Here is a 13,127-nt window from a genome sequence, read left to right as displayed (position 1 = left end):
AATTTTTACAAGCTTTTTTGCGAAACATCATAACATATTGACAGCTTGAAAAAATAAGTATAAATAAAACAATGTAAAGATTAAACAGTGGTTTATTTCAACTGATACAAGGGTTTAGAGATCATAAATATATAATGTAAGCTTGTTAACAACACATGAACATATATCTGTACATATTTGGAATGTACATTGTAAACATAACCTATAATATGTATATCAGAAAAAAGGTTTGTTTTAAATAAATTTTCATGTATACCAGTAAAACTTTGGTTTTCATGTATACCAGTATAGCTTTCATTTTTGTGCATGCCAGTAAAGCTTAATATTTATGTATGCCAGTATAGCTTTAATTTTCATGTATGCCAGTATAGCTTTAATTTTTGTGCATGCCAGTACAGCTTTAATTTTCATGTATGCCAGTATAGCTTAAATTCTTGTGTAAACCAGTTTAGCTTTAATTAATTTTTTCATGTATGCCAGTCTAGCTGTAATTTCTGTGTATACCAGTATAGTTTTAATTTTCATGTATGCCACTATAGCTTTAAATACCTTTTCACATCTTAAAATGTATTCTCTTTAAACTTACAAATGCCAAAAAAGATATACCCTTAACCAATCCAAACAAATATTTTATTCAAATAATATCAAAAATGATTAACCTATGTGTGAAGACATTTTGAAAACTGACAAATTCAGCAATGGTATTAGTCAAAATTCACTATAAAACAAACAAAAACCTACATTAAACATTTTACAAGTAGAAAATTAAATACATTTGTCAAAGTTTCAATATACAAGTTTGTATACATGTATTTTGATTTATTTCTTCAAATGGACAAAAATATGTAACAAAAATCGAGATTGTATTATAACATTTGAGCCGCGTCATGACAAAACCAACGTAATGCGTTTGCGACCAGCATGGATCCAGACCAGCCTGCGCCTCCGCACAGTCTGATCAGGATCCATGCTGTTCGCTTACAAACCCTATTACAAGTAGAGAAACTGATAGCGAACAGCATGGATCCTGATCAGACTGCGCGGATGCGCAGGCTGGTCTGGATCCATGCTGGTCGCAAACCCATTATGTTGGTTTTGTCATGACGCGGCTCATTTCATTCTTTACAGGAAAACAACAAAATAAATAAAACTGATACTACATATGCAACCAGGGCAGAGCAAGATCAGCCAGTACGTCAGTGCCGTCTGATCGTGGTCAGCGTTGTTCACAATTTAATCATTTACTTATTTCAAAATTTTCCCTAAACCTGATAAATGGTTTTGTCCAGATTTTAAGATGGACAAGTCCATTTAAGATATTTAGGGTGGTAAGGGTTAAAAGAGCATTTTTTTGTTGTTGTCATTATTCGATGTTTGATATAAGTACACACACGCTGCACAATTATGTATTCAACATACTGATCATTTATTCGAACAAATATCAATAATTACTTGGCTAAAACATGTACCCATATCTGTTCATGTTACCAGATCAGTAGGCCCTAAATGTTCAAAAATCTAAATTGTCTGTAAATCATATACTTGTCATGAACTACTAATGTAAAAACATAAATTAAAAGAAAATCTGTCATATTTTTTTTATTATCATTTTATTTAAAATCTATATTAACAATTTAATCCTATAATATCCTAGCTTTATGTTCTTCCTGCTTACCCCACTAAATTTGTATAATAAACTTGCCCTGCTTTGAAAATTGGAAGAGTCAATTGTTAATATAGGGAGAAGTATTATTTTTAAAAAAGCTCAAATTAAGTAGCAGACGGACTGCGGAAGTGAAACGTCTGACTTTATAAGAGTAGCGAAGACAAATCATTACTGCAACTAGCATTCAACAAGTTTCTAATACCTACTAAATGTCTTTTATACCTTTCACAATTTTTGGAAAAAATTACCAAAAACAGTTAATAAATGCCAGCCACACAACCTTGTAGCCAAATGGGACTACTTTTATAAAACATTACTAGGTTTTACGATTAAGTTAACATTGCATAAGAGGTAAGCATGAACACAATCATATAAATATAGTACGTAAAAAATTGATTTACTTACAACAAAAAATTAAACACAATTCTGCTAAATTAACAACTTAAGCTTATTTTCTCACCTGTTTTTAATTCAAAACATTGTACCATACTTTTTGAGAACTTTTTTTCCCCTTCAAAAAATCAATCTACTGTAGAACTGATATTATTCGCATTAGATTAATTTTTGCAAACAACGGAAAATCAATTTCTTCGTGAATTTATAGTTTTTCTTGACTCAATATGCAATCCCAAACTTATGATCTTATTTTATTCAGCAACCCTTTGGATTCTTCGTGTGATGAAAAAGCAAATTCATGGATAAGCAAAAAAGAAAAATGCAATATTTTGAGGGAAAAAACAAAACAAAACAAAAACGTGAAATTTTGACAATGCGAATTTTACGTGTTCTACAGTATGGTCCATTGTCTAATAATGTGCATCAGTGCAGCTTCTTCAACAATTAAGAAGACTTTAAAGAGGAGAGGAATAAAACCACCAAGAAACCCGTTATATTCCCAATATAGCTCTAGATTTGGAAACAAATAATATTACATAACAGGGCACAAAATAAACTAACTGATGAAAAAAGTAATAAATTTATGATAATAATTCTCACAATAAATATTAAAACTGATTTTTTTTTTTTGCTAAACACAATATCTCAAATATGAAAGGAAATATCAAAATGCATAACCATTTAAAAAATAAGAAAAATAACTATATACACATTTTCATATTTATGCAAATAAGTTCACAGAATATGCAAATTTATCACATCACATGACCATTATCACATGACCTGGCCTTGCCCTTTCATTAAAAAAGGTATGTTTTCAGTTTTTTTGTTTGTCTCTTTTTTGTAATTTTATTTTTATTTTGATGCTAATTTTTTTAAAATAGAAGCCTCCCTTTCAGTGTGCATCAGTTCTTCTCATAAATTTAGGAATTAATTTTAGTTTTTTCTTCTCTTTTTTAACTTTTCCTTCGCTATCTAAAGATTCCGTTCCAGAGAGGCTATCTTCGTCTTGGCTAGAACTGCCTACCCCACCTATAGTCCCCACCTGTTTTTGTAAAATCCTTTTTTGAAGATTGTTCTCGGAGTCACTTCTTGGAAAATTGGTTTCGGGTTTAACAGTTTTTGCAGCATCAAATCTAGGGATTCGTGACCCATTTTGAGTTGGGCCCATAAGCGACATGGATTTAGAACGTGGAAATCGTGAGTCCTCGCTAACAGGAGACGTATGCCCTAAAAATACATTATCGGGCGTGTCTGGTGAAGTCCCTGGGCTACAAAGAAATAAGATTCGGAAAAAAGAAAATATGATGTGAGTACTGAGAAATTAAAGTTATTCATCTCATAATTTTGACTTATTCTATATATAATGCAAGTATATCAGAGTTGAGACACTGCATTAACATTCACAACAAAACCAACGTAATGCATTTGCTACCAGCATGGATCCAGACCAGCCTGCGCATCCGCGCAGTCTGATCAGGATCCATACTGTTCGCTTACAAACCCTTTAACAAGTAGAGAAACTGATAGCGAACAGCATGGATCCTGATCAGACTGCGTGGATGCGCAGGCTGGTCTGGATCCATGCTGGTTGCAAATGCATTACGTTGGTTTTGTCATGACACGGCTCAATTTTTATCACTTTAGTGCTATAACTGGTTAACTCCTATTAAATTTCTAAAAAGAACTTAACCTGTTACTGCACCATGGTCATGAATTTTGTAGTGAGATTTCTGATAGAAAATTAACAATGAATGAATATGAACCTCTGAATGCATGCAAAATGATGACAAAGAACATGTTTTTTTATGCATTAATATCCGTCATTTAAAATCCTTTACAAAACCTAGTAAATGTAACATAATATGTCATTTAAAATCTTTTTCTTTACCTAGTACATATGTAACATAATATTTTAGCATTCAACAGGTACAAATAAACACATGAGCAGATGTTGTATCTAATAATAAATAGTCAATGTAGAGAACACACCACTTTTGTACTATATATAACTATAAAATTAGCACACATTTTTTTTTACCATTATCATTTCACTTGCAAAAACATTGTATATCTAATTAATAACCATAATTCTACATTATTCTAAGAAACTTACTGCTGATATTGTACACTTATTTCTCAAATCAGAACAGCGTTTACAGTTCCCAACATCAAATAATCTTCTAAATTAATTAGTTTTAATACAAATTTATTTGAGTTCGATTGTGTTGGAAGCTATAAGCTTACTGAAACACTTTTGAACCCATTCCTGGAACAAACCAGTACTAAGCAATGAATGTAAAGTTTCTTGCTCCAGGAAACAACGGCTTGCCCCTGACGGGGTTTGAACCCACGCGGTCAGCAATCCTTAGATTACTAGTGTGACGTGTTAACCACTTGGCCACACCACAAATATTAATTTTTGTAACTAGCATTAGTTGTATTTTTTACAACTAGCATTTTAAATGACTATTTAGCCATTTATACTTACCATAATGTATTGAAACTCATCTATATTTCAGGAAAAGAAGTTTTTTTTCCAAGTTTTATTTACATAGTGAGTTCAATAACACACTGCCATACCACCATGAATTCAAAGAATAACAACATTAAAGAAATGAAACCTTACCCTTTTCTATTCTAAATTTAAATACATGTAATGGATATGCCATCCTTTGGATTTATTACATGTACATTCCATTCAAAGTTAAAGGGATTTTAATATCAAAGTACAAAAAATTAAGCTACTGATTGTTTAAAGCCTAGTTTGACAGCACAGATGTGCAGGCTGGCCCAGCTCTATAGTGGTGGCAAAGGCTTATTACTTTCAGCTCAAGCAGGGTAAATGGTTTTAAATTGATGATTATAATATGAATGCTTATTCAAAACTAAAGATTTATATTAACCAAATTGGTACCACATTTTAAAATTTTACAATATAAACACAGTTCTCTGTACTCTTGCATGTAATTGTTTTTTGTTTTCTTTTGGTGTAGAGCTTTTAAATTTCCTTTCTTATTTATTTATTGGGTCTTACATTGCACCAACACAGTATAGGTCATATGGTGACTTTCCAGCTTAACTGGCGGAGGAAGACCTCGGGTGACTCTCCGTGCCTCATTTCAGATACAAACGGGCACATGAGTAGAACCACTGACATTCTGTAAAGTAGCTTTATTGCTTTCTCACATGCTTGTGCCGCTTGAACCTACTGCAGTGAGAAGCGAGTGGTTTGAAGTCAACCACCTTAACCACTCCACCAGTGACGCCCCTTAATTTGCTGTTTTGTTTGTTTGTTTGATTGGGTTTTACATCACACCGACACAGTAAAGGTCATATGGCAACGTTCTTAGCTTTAACGTTGGAGGAAGATCTCAGGTGCCCTTCCGTGCATTATTTCAGGCACAAACTGGTATCCGAGTAGAACCACCGACAATCCGTAAGCTAGCTGGATAGCTTCCGCACATGAAAGAATCCAAAGTCCCTGTCGAGATTTGAACCCACAGCGGTGAGGGGCAAGTGGTTTAAAGTCGACGACCTTAACCACTCGGCCAAGGACGCCCCTCTTGATTTGCTGTTTAGTGTAGAAATGAATGCTTATATGAAATACCAATAGGCAACTATATAGAGCCTCGACAGACTGTGGGGACAAAAAATCTGTCTTGGCTTTATATTAGTGACACAGACAAGTTACGATAACCACAAACATATAGAGTGGGTTAACAAATGCCCTCAAAAAGAGAACAAGAATTAAATACAAACCTTTCATAACAAGTAGAACAAATGTTTGGTGTCTTAAACTTAGAATAATTATGTTTCAAAGTTCATGCTCTCGCATATGTCTCAAGATCATTTTTGCTACAAATTTTGTATAATAATTATAAGAAACCACAGAATAAAGAAATATTTGTAGTAAATTTTAGATTAATTAAAATGTTACCTATGACTTCCTAAATGGAATGAAACAGAAGGGGAATGGTTTCCGTTAACATTTGAGCTGGCGACTACCGTGGGTTTGGTGACGGGCGGAGAATCGAGGGAATCTCGCTTCACTGATGTAGTGAACGACGTTGACTTTGATAGTGAATTTGTGCTACCCATTGTTACTTGACGGCGCTTTAATTCTGTTAAATTGCTACCCAGACCTGTAATGAAAATAACGAAGATTGGTTACAAGAATTTCAAAAATAGTTGTTTTTTCTGTTGTTTTTTGGGGTATTTTTTTTGTGTGTAAAATTAATGAAATGATTATTATCTACATGTATGAAGATGAACTAGCTGGAAGAAAAGTGTTTGGTATGAAATAATTATCAAAATCTAAATCTCAACCATCAAAATTAAATTTGTTAGATCATAAAGGTTGGCAAATCTGCAAAATGAAAAAAAGAAAGAAAGATTTTCCCCAAGAATTATTTTTGGAATATATTTTCAGTATTGTACTGAATATATACATTCATTTCACTAATTCATGCAATGAGTATTTTTATTTTTTGATGTCTAAAATGAATGCGTTTTTGTATTTTATTTAAAATATTTAGGATTATTTTCATCATTTTATGTCTTTTATTGAAATGATGCTTGCAAAAAAATATTCCATCAACAATACCTAGATTAAAAAGCTCTCCAACCACCCTATAAACTACAAAGCCTTCATTATCATTTACAAAATATCTACATGTAATCATTATATTAAACATATTACATAATGGGATATAACCTGTCAGACATTTTAATTTATAACAAAATAAAATATTTCATACTTTCTTGCTTCAAAAATTAACCCAGTTAAACATTATGACAAATATGATAAACTTTTTAAATACATTTTTGCAAATTTGCCCTTTTTTACCAAAATCATCGCAAATCTGCCCAAATGTACCAAAATCATTAGTGAAAGGGTACAATTATTATAATTAAATCTGCCCCAATGTACCAAAATCATTAGTGAAACGGTACATCTCTATGCATTTCTTGTATGTCTATTATAATCTTATTTATTTGTGATGTTAAATTTGAGGTGAAAAATCTGAAAAATAATACTATGCAATGTTTTTTTTCTTTCTTCTAAAATTATAAATGAGCAATGTTTCAGTTTCTATTTATACACATACTAAACACTATTTACGTAGGTATTATTATATTATAAAACTGTAAAAAACATTACAAGACATGAACAATGCAAAATAAGCTTCTATGACATGTATAAAGTAACACAAGCAAAAAGTCCATGCTTCATTTTATGACAAGAGCTGTCTGTAATACAGTGTGCTTGACTATTCTTTGTACTTGACAAGGGAAAAAGGAAAGATTTTTTAAAATTAGTTGAAAAATAGGGCGTAATTCAGTATGATATTAAGTATGCATTGAGTCCTTAACCATTCTGTTTCAGAGGCTACTAATCCTTGTACATTAACAATAAAGTAACATATTTTTTTTAAATGTTTGAATAATGACTGGCATGAAGCAATACATGTATATTTCTTATCCAGGCTGTTTTGCTAGCATTTTTATATACTAGTAGCTTGGCTAGCTGGTTTGCAAGCTTGTTACAAGCAAATTTGTTAAGGCTTTAATACAGTAAATCTGAGTAATGGACTTATTGTCATTTAATTAGGAACTGTTTATTGTTAATATGAGATATTTAAATATGAAAATGCTAAAATTAGGCAGTTTTTTTCCCCCGAATTTCCTCAAAGTGAACCCTGTACAGTATATTTATAATTGTACATGTACATGATTGTATTAAAAAGAAATTCAGCAAGTTATGGGTAAAGTAGAAATAGATGAAAACAAATCAAATGAAATGCAAAGGATCAAATGACAAATGTATACTCAATAGAATACACACATCACACTTAAAAAAAATTACTTGTCAAAATTTCAAATTATTATCTCCCTTTACTGAGAAATTAAAACCGAAGGGAAATAACTCAAGTTGAATGCAAACAAGCTTATTCATAGACAGGCGAAAAATTAAGCTTTTCTAAAGTTTCTGTTATAAAGAACGGCAGACATGGCAGAAAATGGATCCAAAAATAAGAGCTGTCAACAAATTTATGCCTATTCCCTGATGAGCAATTAAAATTTTAAGCAAGGGCAATAACTCCAGCAGGATCAAGATACAATTTTAACCAAAACTGAAAGGACAGAATTGCAAATAATGGCAACCTTTAAAAGGAAACAAAACATGGATATGGTGCAATAATTGAAAGCCTCCCTAAAGAAGCCATAAAGTAATAAATTCTTATCAGTCTAGACAAAATAAACAAGTTTGAAATGAGTAGTGTGCAAAGATTCCATTAGAGAAAAGTGTTTAAAGATTTCATTCAATGCAATATCAACAGCTTTTCTCAAAATGGTAATTTGACTTCTGTGTTCCTATTTCTTTATCTGTTCATAAGTCATAATGGCTGAAAAGTGATTATTATCATGGAACAGAAGACAATGGTAGACAGAATGAAATGAAATGCAAAATGATTATGATACTACAAAATGTGGATGAAACCTTATGAAATTAACTTAACTGAAACAATATACAAATTTTGTCTTACTTTATCATAGTAGAAACCCATAGTCATGACTTTTACAACCCACTCGTCCTTGGACCCTATGGACCCTAAAACTTAGACTGCCTTATGTAACATAATGTACACAAAGTTTAATGGTTTATGTAAGTCAGCTGAAATTGACATGTGTTTAAGGATATAAGCATGGGTCAGTTGTTTGAAGAACTGAATTTGGAACTTTGTAAAATCATTGGACAACAACAATTAAACTAGCCAATAACCTCCTGGAACTGAATGAAAGTGATTAGTTTTTGCCACCAGTACACAGCCAGGCCAGAATGCACAACTGTGCCATCTGACTTGGTCTCTATACTGTAGGCAGCTCAATTTTTGTATTTTTATATTGAAATCTCTGAATTTTCACATGGACTGTTCCAAATTCAAAGCATACAATTCCAGTAGGTTCGTGGCTATTATACATGTACATAAATACAAAATAGTGGGACATAGAGTTTAAAATACACAGTGAAGAAAGAAAAAAGCATTGACCTTAGGCAAGTTGGTTTTTTTAGGCAAGTTTTTTTTGTTTTGTTTTGTTTTTGTTTTTTTTGAGAGAGAGACTTCTTCACATTGAAATGGAAAAATGTATAAAAAACACACACAATATTATGGAAGAAAAGGTTTTGATATAAAATATTCTAAATACCTTGATGCATTTTGTAAGTAAATGTTGGTGCTTTTTAAAGAGAAGAAACACATAACTTTATATTCTAAATTACCACATACATGTACTGCATTATCAACATGCCAAATAAATATGCTAAAACTTAAAAATAATCTATACAAATATCAAATATGCTGAAAAGAAAAATCAACATGACATAAATAAGAGATCTCATATTCCAACAAACATCTGGCTAAAAAAAGCTTATTTCAAATTCCACCGTTTATTTCCTTTTATGTGACAAACCTTCATAAATCTCATTGCAATTTCCAAAGATTTTTTTCTTAATCAATGTATTTAAAGTTTGGGTAAAATTTAAATTTCATTCAAAAGACCCTAACCCTGCTTGATTTGTATAACATCCTGCTTGATTTGTATAACAGACCTTTCATGTTGTTTCAAATTAAAGCTGCCCATTGTTAATTTAAAGCTGTATGTCTCCAGATGAGCCGAAAAATTTCAAGAAAATCAAACTTGAATAAAATGTCTTGAGATTCAAAGAAGTCTACATGTTATGTGCAATTAAAGACTGATTTTTCAGTATTTATCACCATATTTCTACTGTGTTACTAACACAGTAACAGCTATACATTTTTTTGGTAAGATTAAATTTAACTTTCATTTAAGTCAACCTGGCCTAAATCAACATTTTTTAATGAAAATCTTTAAATACCAAAATTCAGAAATTTTTTTAAATCCCTTTTGACCTAGGTGGGACAGAATGAATTGATATAAACCATTTTTTGCCTGATACTTGTACAAAATACACTCAGACAAATTTTGATTTCAACATGCATTGCAAATGCAAATTTTGTTAAGAACAAAAGATAACAGTAGCTAAATAATCATCACTATTTAACTGATAAGACTAACAGGTAAAGGCTCCGTCACTCACCATTCAGGTGTTGTGAACAACTTTGTTCAAACAAAAAAATAAACATTCAGCGTCTTAAGCGAAAAATAGTATATATATATATTAATTAAAAGCTATATAATCGATATAAATTGCATAAAGCCAAAGAAAATATGTCTATTTTTGGTTCATCCTTAAACAATGGTCAGTCAGTCAGTAGAAGAAATTTTCTTCTTAAAGAAATAAAAAGCTGCAAAATTTTTGTCAATGATTTACAACATCGTTCTCAATGTTTTCTAACATTGTGTGCTTTATTATATGTAACAGCCTTGTAAAAGGATAGATATTAATTTGGAAAACAGAAAATAGGCATATTTCATTTGAGGCTAAAGAAAAAGTATCAAAATCAAATTATTGAAATAAGCATACACAGTCCACCAAGATATATTATTCTAACAATTAGAAGCATGTTTTGTTTTATAATTCCGTTGTGTGCAGTTCAAATCAGTTCAAATACTGGTGTGAAAACTTTTTTTTGTTCTTTTTTGAGAATTTTTATTATTGAACAACAACAATGATTTCTTTCTGTTTTCCTTGACAAACTTCTAAAATGCATTTAAGCAATACACATGCTTGTGTAATGTATCTAATTGTTAAAATATACAGGTGTAAACTTGGAAACAAGTTTATCAATCAGAACTTGACACCAGTCTCCAAACGATACTCTACCATTGGTCGATTTCAAATCTGTGATCAAAATCAACCAATCAGATGCTAGAGTCAAAGACTGGTCTCAATTTTCATTCTTTATAATCTTGGCCCAAGTAGACAAAAAAACCCACAAGGAGATTTTTGCAGGTAAATGAAATCATTCTACCTCGTAGGCTCATTCTCCGTTTCAGCGATGCTAAATCTACAACAAATATTAGGCATGGCTCATGAAAAACTGACAAGCATTGCAATAATTGCTTTAAAAATAAAGTGTCAAGTATTTTTCTATTGACTAGAAAACACCAAGAGCTGTGCAATAATAACTTCTTTGCAATGTTATATAAATAAACATATATTTATATAAATATTTTTAACTAAATTAAGTGTGAACACAGCTTATCATACACTAAAAGCAGTGCAAAAACAATATACATGTATATTATGTAAACATAAATCTCACACATTTGAAAAACATTGAATTTTTTTTATCTTTACTGGTAAATGAAGTTGCCTCAGGTGCCCCCCTGGAGTCCCTTTAACCATCTAAGGTTCACTGGTGGTCATATACAGCAAACAAACAACATTTCATCTCTGCAAGCTTGACCCTATGAATCTCAAAACCTTATCAATGGGGTAGAGATTCATGCAATGGAACTTTAAACTAAATAATTAAGATATTTGTCAATAAATAAAGGCTGTATGAGTTTGTTATGTTGGAATTTTAGGTCACACCAACACTGTAATGGTCATATTGGAGACTTTCATGCTTGACTGGTGCAAAAAAATCTTCTTGCATTATTTCAGGCACAAACAGTCACCTGAGTAAAACACCTAAGTTCTGTTACCAAGCAGGATAGCTTTCTCATATTAAAGAATCCAAAGTCCAAATGGGATTCAAACCAACAGCGATGAGGGGCATGTGATTTGAAGTCAGTGACTGTAACTCATTGGCCACATAGACCCCACCTTATGAGAAATGGTTACTCAATGTCACTGTAGGATAAGCTTAATAAACTTGAATTGATATATAATGCAATGATTAAATATAAATGTACCGTAATTTTGATGTACTATTTTAATTAGGACAAAAAGACGCAAAAAACTGGCCCGATCAATGAGCATCATTATGTAAAGTTCTTAATTAACCATTAAGTTACATATTGAATGCATGTTAAAAATTAGTAAAATATTTGCAATGTTACTGACATAACATTAAATGTGTAATGAGTAACAACAAATTAACACCATATCTAGTACATGTAATTAAACATAGAATGCATACTTCAGAAATCACCATCTTTAAAGCATACTTGTATTTAAGAATGTAAACAAATAATACATAATAAAACATATAAAAAGCATATTTTAGAATCTACACATTAAAAGCATACATTTTTTTTATTTCAGGGGAAACAGTCAATAGCCAACTAGGACAACAGCCTACTAGGACAATAGTCAATCAGAGTGCCATAAAGAATTTTATTAGTAAATACATGCATAAAACAGATGAAATATTATATTGGAAAAAGTATATAACCATTTATAATGGAATGTCTACGCAAAAGAACTTACGGAAATAATTAAATGTCGTATATAATTTTTGCATTTAATCCAGCTGGTGAAAACGTCTTAAGCTTATGAATCCAGTAGGTTTCTCTACATAGACGCTCCATTGTGTCGCTGACAATCTCAAACGGTAAAAATGAAAAGTCATTAAATGAATGATCAATTGAATTAAAATGCGTTGCAACAAGAGTTGAAAACGCTGGATCTTTGAAATTTGTAATATCAAATTTATGACTATTCATTCTACGTGAAACCGGTTGAGATGTCTGGCCAACATATTGCATATTGCATTTTTGACAGGAGATTAAATAAATAACATTATTTGTAGAACAGTTTGTAGGGTTTCTCAGTGTATATTTTTCGCCTGTGACACTGCTTGCAAAAGATACATCCGAAGTAATTCGATTACAATGAGAACATCTACTTCTGCTACAAGGAGAAGATGAATGAATTGACATTTGCTTTGAAAAGCTAGAATGCACAATATGATCACGGATATTTTTGGGTCTCTTAAACGCAACAATAGGTTTGTAAGTCTCATAAACATATTTTACAGTTTCACTTTTTGACAACTTTAGTAAGTCCCAATATTTTTTTAAAACGTGACCAATGTTAGGAAGATGAGGGTTATAAGTAACAACAAATGGTATGACAAAATTAGATTGGCTACTTTCTGTGAGTCGCAGTGCCTCATTTTGACTCATA

General features: G+C 31.4%; 1 protein-coding gene across 5 annotated transcripts in view; it reads right to left on the bottom strand.

Annotated features, from left to right (window-relative positions):
* The window catches only part of LOC132756808 (stromal interaction molecule 2-like), a gene marked incomplete at its 5' end in the record, with an annotated part of 42,214 nt that overhangs the window by 9,768 nt on the left and 19,319 nt on the right, over positions 1-13,127 (bottom strand). For 2 of the 5 annotated variants that reach the window (XM_060747944.1, XM_060747948.1), the window contains 3 exon segments: positions 75-3,333; positions 6,003-6,207; positions 11,023-11,058. In XM_060747944.1, the coding sequence (XP_060603927.1) occupies positions 2,958-3,333; positions 6,003-6,207; positions 11,023-11,058 (617 nt within the window). 5 annotated transcript variants of the gene reach the window in all.

Source organism: Ruditapes philippinarum, unplaced genomic scaffold, assembly GCF_026571515.1.
Source record: "Ruditapes philippinarum isolate M1 unplaced genomic scaffold, ASM2657151v2 ctg1408_1_1_1_1, whole genome shotgun sequence".
Taxonomy (NCBI): domain Eukaryota; kingdom Metazoa; phylum Mollusca; class Bivalvia; order Venerida; family Veneridae; genus Ruditapes; species Ruditapes philippinarum.
This window is presented reverse-complemented; position numbering and strand designations above follow the sequence as displayed.